Raw genomic sequence first — 20,929 nt, 5'->3', positions numbered from 1 at the left:
CAAGACGCAGGAGTGTCATGCTAAGTAGGATGCCAAGGCTATGTCTTATCATATATGTAAGATAAAAGATGTGTCCCACTTCCATGCAACCTGTTACTGCTGTATATTCTATGCCATACACTGACGACAATACAGCGTTTTTGTATCATTTGATTTTTCTATTTTTTCCTGATTGCATATTATATCTTTATCGTTTAACAGATTTTGAGTTTGTTCAGACTGAAAAGGTGGAAAAATAAAAGGTGCAAAAAAGAAACAGCGAACAGTGCTCGTGTAACTTAAACTAATTTAAATTGTTGGTAACAGCTCTGTGAAAATATAATACTTAGTAAAAAAAAAAAAAAAAAAAAAAAAGTTGGCTTGACAAAGCATTATACAAAACAAACTTGGGGCCATCTTTCGGGAGACCATTTAGGAGCTGACTAGTGATACATTATGTGGGTTATTGAGTTATAACATCTTGGTTGTAACTTAGACTCAAAGATTTTACTTTCATTCAATGCTGCTCACCATGTGTTCCGCCATTTCACATAATTTCCTCTAATCACATAATCCAGTTTGTTCCTGGCAGAGTTGTGTCCAAAATGTTGGCTACAGAGATGATGCTATTAACAAAAACACCACACCACCAATGCAGGCATTATTCTTGTTCTGCCTCACTCTGCCTCTTTAATTCACTAGTGACAAATGTAACATTTAAGGCTTCAATACACTGAGCAGTTTTGAGCCAGGACTGGCAGTACATTGGGTAAAGGAGGCTTTAGCATTTATTGAAATGTTTTTTGGCATTAAAGTATACCTATGAATAGGATACTGACACTCCATTGACCTATAAATTTGCCAACGCATTTCCCTTCACATACACTTTTATTTTTTCAGTGGATAGTGAAATGTTTGAAGCTTCAGAAGAATGACTTGAGAGACTCATCTTTCTGGTCCCAAACAATCGTCTTGGCAGAGACATGCTAAACCAGAAGTGACCTTCCCTAAAACCCAACTTTAATCTTCCACATCTACAAATAATGAGCAAGAAGCATCATTAAAATAGTACTGAAACATCTGTCACAGGAACTGCTTAAAATGTTTTCCTTGCATCATCACTACTCAGAGTTTCTCCCTCCTACTCTATCACATATCTCCCCCCTCCTCATGGTTTTAGCCTTTTTCTCTCTCACACTCAGGGTAGAAAACTATTGCCTCTGGCTATATAGCATAGAGGTTACTGTGCAGTTGAGCTAGGGGCATTGCACAACTCCATTCTCATCAAGAAAACAACAACAGCCTCTGCGACGCCTCTGCACTGATCAGCCTATCAGAAAAGAGTACATAACAGATTGGAGTGGCACAGGACTGAGTGCAGCATCAGAGAGTAGAATAAAGTCACACCAGTCACAGCGCTGTCATTACAAGTAGCAGCCATAAAAACCAGTATTGTACTATTGGGAATAGGATAATGAAGCAGAAGACTCTCTAATTTACACCAGCAGCCTTTTTCACATCTGCAGTTTGTGTGTTTATGAAAGTGATGTCACTGGAATAATTTCATATACAGTCTGTTGCAACACATTTTTAGTGCATCAGCATCAGCATCAATTCAGAGTCAGTAAAAGTACACAAAACATAAATTTAATAAAGTTTGCATCATCGCTCAAATATGTTCATCACCATTATTGCTAACTGCTGATAACTATTTTCCTTCTACAACAGAAACTCTAAATCATGTGCTGTTCTTTTAATTTTTTCTAATTCCCAAACTAAAACAATGCAGTTTAAAATATATTTTTCCCCATTTGTCTTTAGTATACCTGTATGTTTTCACATTACTTAAAAAAAGAAAAGAAAAAGAGAGCAAGAGACATTCAGAACCCTCGCGACCTGGGAACAGATAAGCGGTTGAAGATGTATGAATGAACGCATGAGAGATTCATTCGATACTAAACAAATCCACACAGCAGCAAGATTAAAACCAGCCATCAGATTGCAATCTTGGTCAGAGATTAATATTGTTAAGCTAGATGATGATATGTCTTTTTCTTTGACAAGGGAAACAAATCTGATTGATTTCAAAAATAAATGTTTCTGCCTATACATAGAGAGCAGAGCTACAAGATGACAGTTTTTTGAGTTTAAACATTTTTTTTGTGAACAATCCTTTTTGCAAGCCATTTCATGGGGTCTCATGTGGTTTCATTTCTAGGGTCCCACTGAAACTTCACATCTGTCTAATGTTTCATGAGGTGAGAGTAAAGGGCTACACTGTGTTGGGTTTGTTTTTGTTTTGTTTTTTTTTACACCATTTTACATAGTTTTTATAATTTTCTTTGTGTTTTTATACCAATTCCTCACAATCTTTTTACTTACAGAAAATTTCCTACACTCTGAAAAACTAAAACAATACAAACAAACAAAAACACCATCACTTGAAATGGCATGATGAAACAACTGCTATATATCAGTTCATACTCAAGAGCTTGCCCCAGGTTAAAATGTGTTCCAACTTTCAAAACACTTTTTGCAACAATTAGCTTCATAACATAAAAAAAGTCCTGCTAAGCTTTATCTGTACTGAAACTACATCTTCATGACTACTTTATTCATCTGACTGATGATGTGATCTTCATTTTCAGTTAAGACTAGAAGAGAAAAGTCCAAATACATTAATGGACTCTTAAAATACAATGAAACAAAGTAGTTAGGGCTTTTGATTCATCACATATTGACTGTTACAGTAAGGTGGTCCTGGAATGCTCAGTTTTACTTCCAAACAAATGTAAGCCAATGTCATCAAGACATTAGAAGTGCTTGTGATATACATTTTTTTCATAAACTGGCCAGAAATAGGGAAATGACAAACAATCCACAAAAAATTGTTTAGTGGAGCCTAACCTGTTGCTTTGACAATACATCAGTGTGGGCCTGTAAACCTACAGAGCAAAGCTATATTTTAATAAACTGCAATACAAGCCATTTGAAAATCTCAGTACCTAGCAGTGAGTGCTGACCAAGTTGAGTAAGTTAAACAAAACAGCAGACTATGGACGCAAATAGGGGAAGACTGATGATGACACAACATGAGCGTATGTTTCCAGTAATACGTTCACTTGTCTTTACAGACAGTCTGTTTCTCCATTGTCCCCCCCAAAAAAACACATAAAAACAAACACGCCAACAAACCCTCTGCAACAGTGTTCTCCAAGTTTCTGACTTTTGGAATGAACGGGTATAAATTTGTTCAAGATCAAACTGTTTGATAGAATTTGTAATCTGACAAATAGTAAGCAGATCTAAATGTATCATGCAACTTCAAACTTCTGAACTGTATCCAAAAGAGTTTTCTCTCCTTTTGTGATACTTGCCAGTAGGCATGAAGAATCTGACACAACCAGCACAGAACTTAGGTATAGCTATCAGTGCAATAACAGAAAACAAAGCCTAAGGCACAGGATGGGTGTTGGAGTTTGCGCTGTCCTGGAATTCAATACAGCACAAATGAAGTAACCACAAATGAGGCAAGATGGAAAACTTAACTAAGATCATAAGGCAGATTGATCCTTTGCAGATTAAAAGTATGTGCGCATTTTCATATACCACTACTGCCAACACAATGCTTTTCCATACATCTGTGTGACATATGTTTGCTACAAAGGCAATCTAAGCAATATCAAGCTTTATACTACAAAAACGGTTCACCATTGTCTTTCTAACATTATACCTCTCCTGAAGTGTAATTTTTGGACATTTTCTCTACATACTGTGCTATCAGTTGCACTCTTACATAGAGCTTTGTGGACAAGTAAAGTGACATTTGATCACTGTGGCCCATGGTTGTTATGCTGCACTTATACAGGAACAGAAATCTGCAACTTTAGGGGCACAGCATGATTTTGAAAAAATCACTGTCCAAGGCACAGAAAATCGTGAACATGAACTATGAGGCTGATAAAGTCAATGGTCCTCTTAGCCATAAATTGTAGTGTGTAGTAAGTTCAACATCATGTGTTGCAGTAGTGTGACACTTTTCCTTGAAACTGCAGTAACACTAGTAGAGATATTTACACTATGATGAGCTCAAACAGAAATAGTTATATCATATTTTTAGTTGTATGTAGTCTTTAGATGTGTAGGAATTTAAAACTGTACTACAATCATAAAAAGAACCCCCCCCCCAAAAAAAAAAATAAATACAAAAAACAAAAAGAAATTAGCTTGATTCAGCGCAACATTTACAAGCAAACACTTCATTTGTTTGTTCATCTGTCAAATCTGTTGTCAAACGCAACCAACCAGATATATTAAAAGGAAAACAGAGCAGACTGCCACTGTATCAGGACACTCTGTGTCTTTGTGCGCCACACTCTACCTGTCTGTGAGGTTTTCACATGCAACTGCTTGCAAAGAGGCAAGCAGCACAAATTCCTTTCCAGCCCTCAGCCTGCCAGACCTACTCTACCTGCCGAGCACAGAGGACCCATACACCAGTCCAATCCCAGCCAAACACATTCCCTGAGCCATCAGTTGAATAACACATGCACGTACCTCCACTGGTGCAGCCCAGGATATCCCAGAACTGCATGTTGACATTTGGTACACGGAGGACTGAACCTCAGTGTAGTCACAGACACCCGTCCACACTTCCCTGACTCCACTTCCTAGTTGTACTACGCTGTCACTGATAGAGTGGGAAAACTCCCGCCCACTATTTCAGACTGACACACCTGGGGGCTGAGTTTCATTTCCAAATTGCTGCTTCCTTCTCCTGAGCCTTTGTTTCTCAGCTTTCCCACTTCTTTCTTGACTCACTTCTTATTCACTGCTCTGACTCCCATCTTTCTCTGCCCCTGAGTGACAACAGACAGATGCAAACATCGATCTGTCCCCAGTGCTGGTTTCCCTGTCACTATCTCTTCAGATTAGTGGAAGTAATGAGAGAGAAGGTAGGGCTGACAGACACAGGGAGGGCAGAGACAAACATACCTGTTATTCATCATTTGTATGAATATGATTTCTGCTTGCAAAGGTAATTTAGGAGAGAAAGGTTCAGCATATGGGAAAAAGGAAACATCAGTGCTGATGTGGCTGAATAGGATTTTCAATCTCTGACCATAGATGAGCACACGACACTCGGAAAAAGGTATGAATTGTAGATTTAGCGGCAATTAACCTAAACTGGTATTTCAATATCAAAACGGTTAAGCAGTTAGTTCTGTACATCAATTGGGTGGGAGGTGTCCTCATAAAAATAGCAAATGAAAACTCTTTCTTAGTCACTTACCAGAATAAGGTTTTGGTGTAAACATAATTATTAAAAATATTGAATATATTTAGCTAAAACAAACCTAGCCTGGCTTGCCTTCAGGAAAAATATGTTCTGGGTCAGTTGTCAATGCATAATTATTTATGTATTCATTCATAATTTATTTTTTCTCCTCAAATGCCTCAGAATATCTGTGGTCAGGCCTGTGGGGTCCTGACCCTCTGCTCTGGCTGCTGGAGGACATGTCCAGGGATGCGATCAGGGGCAGGAAGATTCACGTAAAGGCAGGAAATAAGATGGGGAAAAGGGCAGGAAAACACAAATCTGAAGAAGTGACGAGGCAGCTTTGGCACCCAAATCCCCAAAACCCAAAAGGAAAAAAAAAACAACAACAAAACTGTTAGATCAAATCCTCAGAGCTGCTCGACACAATTTGAGCACCACATCCAGTTCTGCCAATTTTATTTCTTCACACAACCACACAGAAATATCACTGTAATCCCACAAAGCACGATAAAGATCTGTACCCCCAAACCCAGAGCTGCTTTAAAAAATGTATACCTTCAATCGGCCTTCCACGGCGGTAAGTTTGGAGCGCTGTGGCTGACTAGGCAGCAAGAAACCCCTTAAAAAGAAAAAAAAAACACTTGAGACGCTCAGGTTGATCAAGAACTGCCACCTTTTTGTCTCAAAGCTGCAGCTTGCGGCGATGAACCTCCGTCTGAGCAACTCGTTGCCGAACAAAACCCAGATGTTTTGGCTCCGGCTCCGTCGCCCTGCAGGGCAGAAACGCTCCTCGGCTCGGACCTTTGCACCTACCGGGGCATTTGGAGAGGGGTGGTTTCGGCCACTGCACCACTGTCTGTCTGCGAGGAATACAAATGACTCCGCCGAGTCAAGCCCGCCACATTTTTATTCATTATCGTCCAGTCCGAGATATGTTTGCCCCAGAAATCCTGACAGCAGCTCCCGAAAACACCCCACCCCCGTGTAGCATTGGCGTTAACCCCATTGTCTGTGTGTGTGTGTGTGTGTGTGTGTGTGTGCGTGCGTGTGTGTGTGTGGCTGTGTTAACCCCCCCCTCCCTTCATGCTAAGCTAGCTCAGCTAACAGATAGCTATTCCCACTCAATACTCACCCGCTTCACTCCCGGAGCCCGACCGCACCTACTCCCCGTCACCGAGCACCTTCTCCCGGCCGGTCCGGTTGGCTTTTACACACATACACATACACACGCACGCACGCGCGCACGCACACACGCTGATAACGTGAACCGGCTCGGTGTCTGTGTGTCTCCGTTATGAGCCTCTCTGTCTGTTTTTGTCCACAACAGCGCCGTGCCCGGTTGTCGGTGTCCACTGACGTTAGCTGTTAGCTGTTAGCTGTTAGCTCCGCTGCTGCTGCTGCCGGAGCTTTTCCAACATGGCTGCAGCTGGATGTGCTCACTGACAGCAGGACAGGGGCCCTCACAGTCCGGCCCTGCAGCTGGGGCCCCCACACGGCTCTACCAAGGGCATGCATTATTATAATAACCCCCACAAAGAGAAAACTGCCCAGTTTTAGGCTGACCTCAGCCTGTACAGTTACAGTGGGGTCCAACCTGTCTTCAGAGTGATTCATCAGGGAACGATGCTCTGCAGCCAGGTGTCTCCAACACAGAAAATATGAGGATCACAATACCTTCTTACAACAAAGCTCATTATTTATCCATTGCCTCTGGGATGGATACACATCCTAAATATCTTGTAGCATATAGAATTGATATGTTTTTATTGTGTTGTGACAAATAAAATGTTTTGTTTGGCAGTGGGGGTTCAAATTTCCCTCTATTGCTTTGTAAAGTCATGGAAAATCCAGTACTTGCATCTTTATCCACCATCACCTATTAGAGAAAGAAAAAAAGGAGCTCTTACAAAGGAGATTAAAATGATATGTCTTTACCAGTTTCATATTCCAGTTGGCCCTTGCCAACATTGATTTACATTACATTATTTAAAGTATAACAGGGGCATTTATACTAAACACAGTGGAGGGAATATAAGACATTTTTATTGGTTGATGTTGAGGTCTTGATGATAACTTGGCAGAGTTCATTAGAAATTATCCACACAGTGTGAGTGAAAGTGAGAGTAACTGTCAGATTATCACATCCTCTGCCATAATGGCTGTTTGCCTCATCAGTGACGGAGTTGAATAAGAAGTTGTGTAAACTGAATTGCCGGAGGTAAAGAGATAAAAGTGGTGGGGGGGGCAGCACTAATGTCTATGAACAAAACAGTCATTATATCACCGCTGCTGGGAGACACTGAAATTAAATTGCTCTCCATTTTGTCCATCTCACTTTGAGAAAGTAATCATTGTACTTGCAGAGCAGTCATCTAATCAACCTTGCAATATTTCTCGTAGCACAGATTGAAATTTGGAGGATTTTGCAGGAGACTAATGTACAAAAGCACAGTGAAGTAAGAGGCAAAAGTAGATATACGTAAGAAATCACAGTCGTGCTACAGCTGATGTCTCATCTTTGCATGAAATCTTAAGAGATTTCTGGCATGCATTATTCACCATAGTATCATAAAGTAAGCCAAACAAAAAAGGCTTTGAAATAAAGATGTAACCCAGCACACACACAGTTATAATGACTTTGATGCTGACTGCAATTATGCCGTCTTGAATCTGTGTCTCCACTATCTCACAGTCACAGCTCAAAACAATCCATCTACTGACAGCCTACACACACTGTTCCACCTACACACAGTACATTCATGTAAACAGCTAATATCCATACACATCTAAATGCATCCACACGCACTGTCAATTCAAAGATTATTTTTATTCACATAGAAGAGTGATGTAAATTATAGTGTGTGGGAGAGTGAGGCTTAAGTGGATTAAAACACATGACATCATAGTTACATTCTATCAGCTGGGCCACCAGCATATCCCACATTTATGTACTTGGCAGCTGTTGGGGGAGAAAAAAAACCCCACACCAAATTATTCTTTTCCAGAATTACTCTGTTCTATATAATTAAGCAACATGAGAGAGAATTTAAAGGGTAAATCAACCTTGAGCCAGTTGCAGATCACAGGCTTACTGTATGCTGTAGTGATGAGTTTGATGTTGTGTGTCACTTATATGTTTCTACAGCTAAACCAGGAACAGTAATTCAGTGTTGTGTGTGATGCTTGCAACCGTTCAGCTTAATTGAAATTCATTTGAATCAGTGGTGAATGTAGTGAAAATGATGTTTCAGATACCAGAGGAAAGGGGGACATTAATTCTGAAATCTCTGATTTCAGAGTTGATGCATATTTGGCACATATTTAGCACTATTTTAATTTCTGAAATTTTTGTTTTATTTATTTCATTTTATTTATGGTTCATATCAGGGCAAGTCAGAGACGAAGCGCAGAGACATAGCTATTATACAATGCACTTTAATCCAACCTTCTGGCCAAGGGCACAGCTAAATATTACCCATAAGCAATATTAAAAGGATCCATTAAGATGGGCCAGATAAATAATATTAAAAATATAGAAGATGCTGCAGAAGATTGGGATGAAAAACAACAAACATAGACTAGCCCAGTTTTAAGCTGGTTTAGTTAAAAAAAAAAATACAGAGGACGTTATAGGGCTCCATCTAGTGGAAAGTTTGTAGAGGTACGGTCTATCGTCTATTTATTGAATTTCAAACGGCAAATGTTACAAGAATGAAGGAGAGTCGAGTATTCTGTTGGTATTTACAGTTTGCTTGGAGATGAGGTTTAGGAGTCGTTCTGACTCCTTCTTTTGTTCATGTAAAGCAGTTCACTTTAGAGCTGTGAGTTTATTCAATTTTATTTATCCATAGTCGAAATTTACAAAAGCTGTGAGCTTCTTGTTTACAGCTAAATCATTGATCACTGACACAGCACTTACACAAAGTCATATGTTTTAAGGATCCAACCTGAGCATCTTTTTTTTTTTTTTTTTTACACAGAAAACCCAAAACAAGCCCGGTTTCAAACATATTTAGAGCTAAAGCGTACTGTATGTTCATAACACATTCCTGCAGTTAATAATACACAGCTGTGACAGTTGCATACAATCAATACACATTCCTACAGTTATGAATATCCAGTTTTCACACTAGGATATATTGTGTCTTTATTTATTGATTAGGCTATACTCAATGGACATGAATACACACTTAAATTTTAGATAAACACACGAGACAGTTTTGTTTTGGTTTTTTCTTTCACAAGATGCAGTGCATTTTTATAATCAGCAAGCAGATCAGGGTCAAACTGGAGAAAAAGGAAAAGAAGGAAGAACAAAGAGATAAACTGAAAGAGAGAGAAAAAAACACAACTAAGACAGAGACAGAGATAACTGAAAGGACGCACATAGAGTAGCAGCTCTGGGCAGGAGGAAGATAGGAAGAGGCTGAGTTGGTAAGGAAAGGATAAAGGTTAAATAGGTACAGACACAGTGGGATGGAGAGAGATGACCTATGACCTTTCACCTAAAGATAGTGCAGTGGAAAGGGCAATGAAGAGGGATCAAGACAGGAAAGCCTAAAAGCATGTAGAGTAAAACTGGGGTGAGCCAATGAGGTACAATTTGAATTAAGTGCATGGGATTTAGCGCATGGTGCACTCTAGTATGCCACTTCAGTGGACTTTAAGATACTGTGCTCCTGATTGCTGTTGGAAATACTCTCCATGGAGACGTTGGTGTGTGAACGCCCTCTCTTCTCCTCTGATGCATGTGAGTGTGTCCGGCCACGGTGCAGCTCGTTGGTGTGAGAGCGGCTTCGAGAGCCATCAAATGATGAAATGCTGGAGCTGGAGGTTGTCCGTGAGCGAAGCCTGGTCATACTGGCACTGGATACTAAATACAAGAAGAGATACAGGATTATAGACATTCAGCAGGAAGTCAACTAACTAATCAGTTTTTGTGTATGAATATTTTAAGTTCAATTTATAGATACTAACAATATCCCATGCCCTGGATGAAATACTTCAAGGCTTCAATCACTTTGGCTGGCTGTGGAGAAAAAAATCTGATGCATGACTCTACATAGATTTCAACATTAGTCAAAATGAGAGATTAACCAGTGTTGCCAGCAAAGTATCAAATAAAATGTCCCATCTTACCTGATTCACCTGAGGAAGTCCTCCACAATCTGCCATCTAGAAGAGCAAAGCACAAACAGATGTGGACTTTAAGCAGTTTGGTCACAAACCTAAATGCTTTTAATACAATATACCTTCTGGATGCCCATATAGGTGTTTTCCTAATTTTTCTTTTATCCATTTTGAACAAACTTCTGCTTACCTTCAGCAGTGTGGTCCTGGTGGGGTTGAGTTTGGAGTTGCAGTCGACCACAGCTTCCACCGCTGGAGAATTATCTCCCACTACCAGCATGGTCGAGCACCTGCAAAACAGGAGAGTGACTGTTGTTCCAGGCAGAGATCGTTTTATTAAATTGTTTTATTTGTTAGTTTGAACTTTGCTGGTTGACAAATTCATCCTGACTGTTGTGTTTTTTACTGATGAACTTAGAAAAAAAATCAATACCAGTGGTACTTTTAAACATGAACAAAAGATTGTTTTTACTAACTTCAGTGTCCTGACATTGATGTTTTCTCCAGGAACAGGCCTCTCCACATCAAGGGCATTGCGACTGTTGTATGAGCGGAAGAACTGGCTCAGGTTGGACTGGTTCATGGTTGTTGTGATGTGGTGACGGTACGTAGCAATGAGGTCATGGTTGGTTTGGATCTCATCCTGAAAAATCAGTTGGAAAATTAGAAAGTGATATTAAGTGTTTGATATATAAGACTTATTACTGGACATTTTTCTAAGTTTTTTTGGACATATACATTTCCGTGGTAACTAAACCCTGAATCAGAGAGGATGCCTTACTTTTCCAAAGAGGTGTGAGATGACGGTGTCTGGCAGAGTGTGGGTCCACTCAGTGATCTTTAAAATGCCCAAAACACACACAATTGCATTAGTGAGAGGACAAACACCCACTGCCCTTTGGATTAAAGTAAAAATACAGACAAATAAAAACCTCCATAGCAGTTTAATTATCACAATCAGTTCTTTCCAATCTGATGTATTTGAAATAGATGTTGAGATAATTCCATATACTGGACAGGTAATCGAAAAAGATAAACAAGCATTGTATATTGTTTACCTTGTTTGCAACACTATCCATTATCCCCTCAGCATTGGGATTGATGTTGATCAGAAGTAATCCGTCCACCTGATCTGGATGATTCAGCTATAGGAATATTCACGCACCAATGTTATTGTCATACAACTCAAACCGATGGATGTGATTTCCAAGATATTTGTTGGTTACATATACAGTGTCTGGGATTTATGAGACATATATTTGTATCTATATATGTATGTATTTTGTCATCGGAATCAGTAACAATGGCATAAACCTTATTGCGTACACAAGGGAAAAAAAAAAATTGCACTTAAAATTTTCTCTATTTAGGTGTCAAATTATATTTTCTCACCGTCTCAATTTCAAATTTAATTTACAGAAGAAATTTGAACTTACAGCGAATTTTGCCAGGATGTAGGCCCCTGCTCCAGCTCCCAGTCCAATCACACTACGCAACCTGCAAAGTGTATGGTCAAAAGGTCAAAAGGCTAAAAGTGTTTGGTAAATATCAGGTGAACTGAGAGACCTGAGGAGTTACAGGTTTGTCTTACCCAAAGTGTTTCAGGACAGCTGGCAGTGTTTCAGACAGCTGGTCCATAGTAGGGTAGGTATACCTGAGAGGCCAGAATAATCATCGCTGTCAAATTCACCATAAAAAATGATGCATTTACAATATTAAAATAAGCATTAGACCACTGTGGAAACAGTGTAATGAGGACAGCTTCCTTACGCAGTAGGGAGAGTTTTGGCTCCCTGGTGTTGTCCTGGTGCTTCAACGTGACAAACGGGTAAATGTCTGAGGATTTCCTTCATGTCCTCGTGGTTAAACAGAGTCTCAAAACAGGTCTTGTCTACAGGAGGACAAAACAAAAACATCACTGACCTATTAACCAACAGAATTAGGTTTGGCAATGAGAAAAATGGTCATAACATGACACACAGAAACCAGTACATACCACACTATACACACTTGTATCGTAAAGTTAGTACTCTCATATCGACTGCGATGTGACATCCATCTTTTGTAAAGTTAGGACATTTTTGCACGTTTATTTTCATCAATTCTGTGTCCACACTAGGTCCACTTTAGATGGGGTTAAGAAATAAGACTCACGGTTTAGTCCAACATCATGAAAGGTCAGGATGACGGGACGGTTTGCCCTCGGAGTCCCTGTCATAATGCAGTGGACATTTCCAAACTGAGTCTCTACATGTTCCTCCTAAAAGAAATACACTGATTAAGTCATATATTCTGTTTATCTGCACATGCTGTTTGTGTGTCTTAGCTGTTGGTGCATTGCTTTCCTGCCCTTTGAGCACAGCCCGAGATAAATGGCTTGACAAATTGCCAATATGTAATATGTTGTTTAAGATTTTATTGTTGATATAACACAAAACTAAGAAAGCTAATTGACTACGAACAGCGGTGTAGCCTCTCCTGAAAGGAATAAAAAGTGATCTATGAATTGTTAATATAACAGACAATTTTGAATATATAAAATTGTTAGAGAAGTAGCTTTTGGCAGCACAGTCCCAATCATGTCAGATATCTTCCACTTTGAACTGAAGCCAGATCCTGACTTTAACAATATTGCATCCAGAAGACTGACTGCTATTGACTACTTATTTAGAGAAAAAAGGTAACTTCAGCTCTCTGTGATACTCACAGTGAGTTGAGGCTCAAAGACGGAGTCAGACTCATTCTCCTCCAGAACCATGGCTGCTGATGCAGAGTAGACCAAAGCAGAAACAGGGGAAAAATGCAAAAGATGCAGAGCAGCTGTCCTCTGTTCTGGGCAGCTCTTCGATCCTTAACCTCCTTTTGATTGTTGAACTAAATCAGTTATCCTTCTGATGAATATTTCTGGATATCAGCATTCCAACAGAAATAAATAACTTGATGGTTTAGGTATAAGAGTTGGGACTGTGCTACAGTTTGTAAGTGATGGACCATATGTTTGAGCTGGTTTATATACCCTCAGACGCTGATCTCTTTTCTAAGGCTTAACTCCAACATGGCTCACACATCGCCAACTGGCCTCTTTCTGTTTTAATCTGACCTCAGGCTGCTGCATTCCCACAGAGACATCACTGGATTTCTACAGGGAATTAACCTGAACATCCATCCGGCCAAAACATTAGTTCACTGTGGAGTTGTCATGCTCATTAACGCATTTTGTGAAAACCTGCAGCTGTGATGACTACTAGAGCTGTGCTTGTGAAATCTGTACCGCTGCTTTTCATTAAATTGTAATTGAACAATGTGCTCTTGTAACTTATGGATGCTGAATATGTGTGGAAGGCAAGCAATATGTTCTTATGGAGAGAAATCAGATTAGATGTGTCCTGAGATAAGTATGATACCTGATCTTAAGATTTTAAGTAAATTTCACAAGTAAAGGTTGTTATTTTTGCTGTGAGGCATCAGGGGAATCAAAACACCTTTAGCCAAATCATAGGCAGGTCAGAAGTCTAATCTCAGCATGCCATCTGTTCCCTGTGGCCAGACACACTGCTCACCACAGTTCAGTGACCTTGACCCTTAATTAACTTAATCTGGGTAGCTTCTCTGATCTCTGTGTGTCATTTGCAGAAGTTCTTACACAGCAGTTCAGCCAAATCAACTCGTCATAAGTGATAAGTTTAATTAAGATCAGAAGTTTTGTCAACTCTGAAAAGCAAAGAAGTATTCAACGGGTTCTTTTATGCCACCTGTGAAAAAGCCATTATCACGTGATTTTATTAATTAGTTAGTTCCTTCTGGGTTCTTCTGGAAACCTACTGTTCATTCACAGGTGGAACAAAATGAAAAGTCCAAAATGAGTCCAAAGATGATCTTAAGATAATTTCTTGGTGGAAATAAAAAAGGAATCTAAGTGACAATTGACACACAAAAACTCACAATTTTGGACAAACATTGAACATGAAATTGGCAATTGTCCTTTTGTCGATTCAATCGCATTCCAATAGGCATTTTTATAGGCTACATATTAGGTTCTGTAAATCACTGTGGCAACAACACAACAATGCATTTTACATTAAAACAAAAATGTGCTTTTAATACTTACTTGGATATTTTCAAAAGCAAGTACTAGAGTTTCTTAACTTCAGTAAAACATTGACTGACTTGAAACTGACTTTTACTTGCATTAGAATAATATTTAACCAGGAGTATTTGTATGTAGCTGAGGGTTAGGGCTAGGGTTCGGGACTTTGTCCACCACCACTCTTTATTAATGATGTTACTGTTAAATGTTGACCAAGCAGACCAAGCATCAGATCAAATGCTCAAGGAAATTACTTCACTGAACACTGTAAGTCAATGAAAGTGGCCAATGGCTCTAGATCAGATGTTCTTTTGTGTTTTGTCATTTTTTGAACCTTCATCTGAGCATTACTTTTGCATTACTTTTGGTGGAGATAGATTTTCACATCTCCAAACTGCATCACAGTGCAATTAATTTAATTATACATTAAATAAAACGATAACTCTCCTCCCCACAGATTCCATCAATGCGTATGACAGTTCTTGAAATTTACATACAGCACTCTGATATTAAAAGGTGGGCTTCACAGTCTGCAGTAACACGTGGCTGAACGGAAACACAGCAGACTGCACTGTGATCACCTTCTTTAGGATGTAATGCCACCACTGCCTCGGTGAGTATCTGTGTGAGCAGCACGTCTAATCCAGTTAGTGGTGGCTGAAGACCGGCTCATGGCAGATGGGTCTTATTCAGTCTCACGTCAGTCTGAAGTCATTTTATCATACTAACCCTGACTAAGCTGTGGCCTGCTAGCCTATTTCACCACTGACTACTGTCGCATAATTCTGGGACAGTGCTGTGATTAAACCATGTAGAATGGTCACTGTTTGATCAACATGAAGTAGATTTACATTCTTGCTTCAATTTTGTGCTCCTAATTATCATTATGGTTTGAATTTAGGAATTTTGAGATTTAAATGGTACATAATGCACCTTGATACACATATCATTGAATTTTGCCCCTATGAAGTTCCCCCCTGACTAAAGCATACTTGTGGAAGGTTAAATATGGACAAATAAAGATGTTAAGAAACCATAAAAAAATGGGTACAAAATGAGGAGAGGATTTTAACACTTGAAAACGGTATGTCATCTGTGTTGTGAGCATGAGAATAAATTGTATGGTGTTCAGTGAAACATGTCCTAAATCTATCTACAACTGTACTGAAAATAAACTTTTACAAACAAAAGAAAAAAGAAATGAGATGTTTTGAAATTGATGTTATTCGCTGCGGTTGTGGTTTGAAGAAGACAGAATTGACTATCTCTCTGCCTGCACACTGTCTTTATGTCATTTCCCTGTTGAATCCACTAGATGGGGTTCTAAGGTGACTTTCTACAGCCTCGCGTCGCTACTTTGGTTCGCCTGGATCTTTGGTGCTGATGATATGCCTGGTGTGTAGTTCTATGCATTTTTCAGACACACTGAGATGAGCTATTGAGGGATAGATTTCTTAATGAGATAATTTTATTCATGTGCTTTGACATATACAGTATATCTTGATTTTAACATATAATTTGGCATTAGATATTTCATATCAATGGATTTAAGGAACCTGGTTGGAGTTGGGTTTTTATGATCTGTTGCTGTACCCCAACTGAAGGGAGGGACTGGGAGATGGAAAGTGAATTTGAAAGCCACAAGTGCAAGCATATGGTGAATTGATTGTTGAGTGACAAGTATTGGAAATATAACCTCCTTTAACCACTTGATCGTGTTCTGAACACATGTTCAGTGCTGCTCATGTAACGACAGCTTTCATGAGTGCAGCGATCCGGCGCTGAGTTAACTCGGCCCTGCCTGTTCTCTCTCTGCAGCCTCTTCACCTCAGGGCACTGAGCTTACGTGCTGATATGTAACAGCTGACACAATGAAGTTATATTGTCCTGTTCACTCCTGGTTGTCATGGTAACTCCTCAGTCTGCAGGTGAAAGTCCCGCTGTCCAGCTCTCAGCTTTCAAAACACTCTAATTATACACACAGCAGCTGCTGCTGCTTGCCACATACTTGGCTGTGTGTGTGTGTTTGTGTGCCTGTGTGTGTGTGTGTGTGTGTGTGTTTGCGTTTTCGTTGTTTGTGTGGTGTTCGTTAGTGGGTAAGCGCATGATTGGCTTCTGAGTATAATTTTGTGTATGTGCATGTGTGTCAGTTGTTATGGGTGCATGTTTTTCAGGGTGTCCGCGTGTTTATTCGCAAAAACACACAGGCATCTCACATGACTGCTTCAGTGAATAGGTGTCAGGGTATGTGGGGATATTGTCCAGAAGAGAGAGATAAAAAAAGATTTAGCACACACGCTTCAGAGTTCGGGCTTTGAAGTTTTAATGTATCAGTGAAAGCCAGGGTTTTTTTTTTTTTTTTTTAGTTTGATTTGGATTATTTTTAGAGACCTTAAGAAGTAAAACTATACTGTTAGTTAAGTGGCAAATCAGGAATACTGTTGAATATATCCCATTTCCTTGTAATCTCTTTGCAAAGCCTGGCATTTATCTTTTGATCCCATGATCTCCTCCCATCCTACCGAACTCCTTGAACCACTGCAATAAATCATATGATTAAAAACCTCTTTCTGAAGTCCCCCTAGTGGTTGGGACGCCGGCGTCCCACACTAATAAACATATGAAAGGCGCACTTCATACAGAGACAGTAGGCGGGGTTTAGTGAAGATTTCACTGCAGACGTTTTAACACACTTTCAGCTGCATGTACAATAACTTTGACGTTTCTGGGTTCTCCGCTTTTATCATAGTTACTGAAAATGTGTGGAACAGTCGGAGACGACGGTGTGTCAACCGATTTGGTTCCCCCCAAGTTCCTGTTCCCCTTTACGCTGATTTACTGCTGAGTCGTGCGTAGTTGCTAAGTTACCGTGCGTACTTAAAGAACAAATGCAAATAGAAACACAGCTGGGTGTACGGAAAGCGACATGGAACAAGCCAATGTGTAGGTTACTGGTATGGTATTTATTATATAACAACATAAATTGAGAATGCATTTGTTCGGCCATTCATTGTCAATCTTTGTGTAAATGGATGCCAGCTAGCATATCTGTGCGAGAGCAGCCTACGTTAAGTAAACCTCACTGCCAGATCACATACACTAGTTAGTCGCTTCGAAATGGACTGCTAGCTAACTGGTTAGCTAGCTGGTTAGCATGCTCGGCTGACGAACTGATGACATTATTTTTGACGTATAACGTTACTATTGCTTACCGTTCATTTGGAAACGGGCGGAGCGCCTGCGAATGAAACATTTCTGCTCCTCGGAAACACCCACCGGATAGTGTCCGTATGTTTCATAATTCACGAACTCGTTGAACACAAGTTTACCATTTTAAGAATATTCAATCACATGACAGACGCTCATCCAGGCCGCCCTTTGGGAAACTGGGTTGTGAATTGTGCATGATTTATACAAAAGCCATTGATCCATTCCCTGAACACTATATTTTTTTCCCTGAAAGCCTACACATCATCTGTTATCTCTTGCACGACATGCCCATAAAATAGGCTATAGGTCTAATAATTATCATTGATCGATCAACCAGTTAAACTGTAGCATATACACAAGAAAAATTCAGCAACAAAGCATGGTATTTATTTACTCATAAAAATTACAAACTAGTCAACAGGCGTGGACTCGGACCGAAGAAGAAGAGGTCACGTGGGATGCGGGAGCCAATCACAGCCCGCTCAGGGTGGTACGTCATCACTGTTAGGTCAGGTGACGTAAATGTGGAATGGTGAAGTAGCGCATATGTAAGCTGCAACTCGAGCAGCGCTGTGGTGTAGCGGTAATGCAGCCGCCCCGCACCTAGGTGGGAGGGGTTCGATTCCTGGCTAGGGTATGTGAATGTATAATGTAATGTGTAATGTAATGTAACCCCGGGGTTAGTGATAATGTTAATATGTATGTTGTAATAATAATGTAACTGTAACCCTATATGTATGTAATGTAATGTATGTATGTAAAGGTCCATTCCCGGTGTGGGCACCTGAACGTGTCTACGGAGTTAGTTGGTAGCGAGTGATGGACTGGGCTAATGCAGATACGGCGCCCCCCCCAGGACCTAGGCCGAACCACACCAGACGGGTGACGGCACCCCTCCAGGAACGGACCGAGACCAGACAGGAGACAGGACGCGTCCACCGACTAGACCAGTAAAGCGAACAAGTGAGATGAACTATTTTAGTGAAAGACTATGTAATATTTCAGTATATTAACTTGTTTTCTTGTTTTCTTCCTAATTGTAACCACCTCCCCCCCCCCACAACCGATCCTTCGCCCCCATTGGTTACTGTTGCTATACTAGCCTGTTGTCTGAAGTTCGGTAGGAAAATGTCCGGTCAGCATCAGTCCAGTGATCAGAAAGAAGAATAAGAAAATAAAGGGTTGAGAAATTTTCTATACAAATGTTTTTAAGAAGGTTGTGACGGTGAATTTGGGACGAGAAACGTAGAGCAAGATAAGAAACAGGGCCGTTAGCTTGTAACGTAAGCTAACTGGACAGCTCTAATGCTAACGTCCATTAGCCTAGCTTGTATTAAAGCCCGACACAAAACGTTATCTTTGACAGAAACAGCTGAGTTTGGTAGCTCCATCAGAAAGGAAGAGAAGGAGAGGAGAGACCTCCAGCTGCTGTCAGGTCACAGAGAAAGTGACATGGGGGGGGGCAGAGGAATTTATTTAACATGTTTTGTGTGTGTGTGTGTGTGTGAGTGAGTGAATACAGGTCTGTCCGCCTGCACACATGTATACTAGTATACTTGTTTATAATTTTTATGAGTAAATAAATACCATGCTTTGTTGCTGAATTTTTCTTGTGTATATGCTACAGTTTAACTGGTTGATCGATCAATGATAATTATTAGACCTATAGCCTATTTTATGGGCATGTCGTGCAAGAGATAACAGATGATGTGTAGGCTTTCAGGGAAAAAAATATTTTAAGTGTTCAGGGAATGGATCATTGGCTTTCGTATAAATCATGCCCTTACTTGGAACTAACCCAGGGCATAAACTAATTCACAACCCAGTTTCCCAAAGGGCGGCCAGGATGAGCGTCTGTCATGTGAGTGTATGTTCTTAAAATGGTAAACTTGTGTTCAACGAGTTCGTGAATTATGAAACATACGGACACTATCCGGTGGGTGTTTCCGAGGAGCAGAAATGTTTCATTCGCAGGCGCTCCGTCCGTTTCCAAATGAACGGTTAGCTATAGTAACGTTATACGTCAAAAATAATGTCATCAATCCGTCAGCCGAGCATGCTAACCAGCTAGCTAACCAGTTAGCTAGCAGTTCATTTCGAAGCGAGTAACTAGTGTATGTGATCTGGCAGTGAGGTTTACTTAACGTAGGCTGCTCTCGCACAGATATGCTAGCTGGCATCCATTTACACAAAGATTGACAATGAATGGCCGAACAAATGCATTCTCCATTTATGTTGTTATATAATAAATACCATACCAGTAACCTACACATTGGCTTGTTCCATGTCGCTTTCCGTACACCCAGCTGTGTTTCTATTTGCATTTCTTCTTTAAGTACGCACGGTAACTTAGCAACTACGCACGACTCAGCAGTAAATCAGCGTAAAGGGGAACAGGAACTTGGGGGGAACCAAATCGGTTGACACACCGCCTGCAGCCAGCTGGTCCCTTTGTTTACTCTCCGCTCCGTGTCCACAAGTAAACAATGGACATTTCGACTAAAAGTGTGTTTTTACTGCCCCAAGTTTTAATGTAATTACGAAATTTATAATAAAAGACAGTACAATAAATGTCATAAACTAATTTTTCGAAGGTCTTTGTTAATTTCAGCCATCCCTGATAGTCGCGTGTTTACGTCTGGAGTCATAAAGCTTCAAAATAACAACATAAAACAGGCAAAAATAGGTCAAATTCGTGTTTGGATAGGTTCTGGACACCATATATTCAGCCCTATAAATGCAATTTTCAAATGAAATTTTACTTTTGTAACTGGTGTTCCTTAAAGCAGCATAAAAAGCATTTGCAGTGATACCAAGACAGGCGAAAAGTGCCAAAAAGGGCCTCTGCGTAAAGGGGTTAATGGGTCACATACATCTATCTCTCTGTATTATATCATGCTACATAGATGTAACAAACAACATCAAAGACTCATCAAACACTACCTTGTCATAAATTAAAAGATTTTGCACAGCTCAAAACAAAAATTTGCCCAGAAAGATCACCTGATGGACCACAGAGGAGCTTACTGCTGCATTTCCACAACTTAGTCTGGGCCAATGAGAAGCTCAGGCATTTGTTGCTGCATTGCATCCTGTAAAAAAAATGCATAAAACTGAAATTGTCTGATTATTTTACAACTATTTAGATGTTGTTAACACTTAAAAGGCATGTGAAACTCTGAATGTTAGTCTACAGCGTAAAAGACGCCGGCTATGAGTGACTACGTTTCCTTTTCATATCA

General features: G+C 40.0%; 2 protein-coding genes across 7 annotated transcripts in view; both read right to left on the bottom strand.

Moving 5' to 3' along the window:
- The window catches only part of LOC115045142 (focal adhesion kinase 1-like), a 54,666-nt gene extending 50,027 nt beyond the window's left edge, over positions 1 to 4,639 (bottom strand). For all 6 annotated transcript variants that reach the window (XR_003840860.1, XM_029504667.1, XM_029504665.1 and 3 more), the window contains exon 1: positions 4,537 to 4,639. Coding sequence is in view for 5 of the 6 variants with exons in the window: in XM_029504667.1 (XP_029360527.1) it covers positions 4,537 to 4,573 (37 nt within the window). In the remaining variant the exon portion in view is untranslated. The remainder of the gene's footprint in view (positions 1 to 4,536) is intronic.
- A 5,261-nt stretch (positions 4,640 to 9,900) lies between these two features.
- LOC115044889 (protein NDRG1-like) lies at positions 9,901 to 13,148 on the bottom strand. The gene is made up of 12 exons (XM_029504198.1): positions 13,098 to 13,148; positions 12,545 to 12,650; positions 12,161 to 12,281; positions 11,982 to 12,044; positions 11,827 to 11,887; positions 11,449 to 11,535; positions 11,172 to 11,228; positions 10,867 to 11,033; positions 10,581 to 10,680; positions 10,400 to 10,435; positions 10,238 to 10,289; positions 9,901 to 10,133 (listed from the first exon to the last, which is right to left on the bottom strand). The coding sequence occupies exons 1-12, from the start codon at positions 13,146 to 13,148 to the stop codon at positions 9,901 to 9,903; spliced, it is 1,134 nt and encodes a 377-aa protein (XP_029360058.1).
- Positions 13,149 to 20,929: the final 7,781 nt, after the last annotated feature.

Source organism: Echeneis naucrates, chromosome 6, assembly GCF_900963305.1.
Source record: "Echeneis naucrates chromosome 6, fEcheNa1.1, whole genome shotgun sequence".
NCBI lineage: Eukaryota > Metazoa > Chordata > Actinopteri > Carangiformes > Echeneidae > Echeneis > Echeneis naucrates.
Note: the sequence above shows the minus strand (reverse complement) of the source record. Positions and strands in the feature narration are given on the sequence as shown.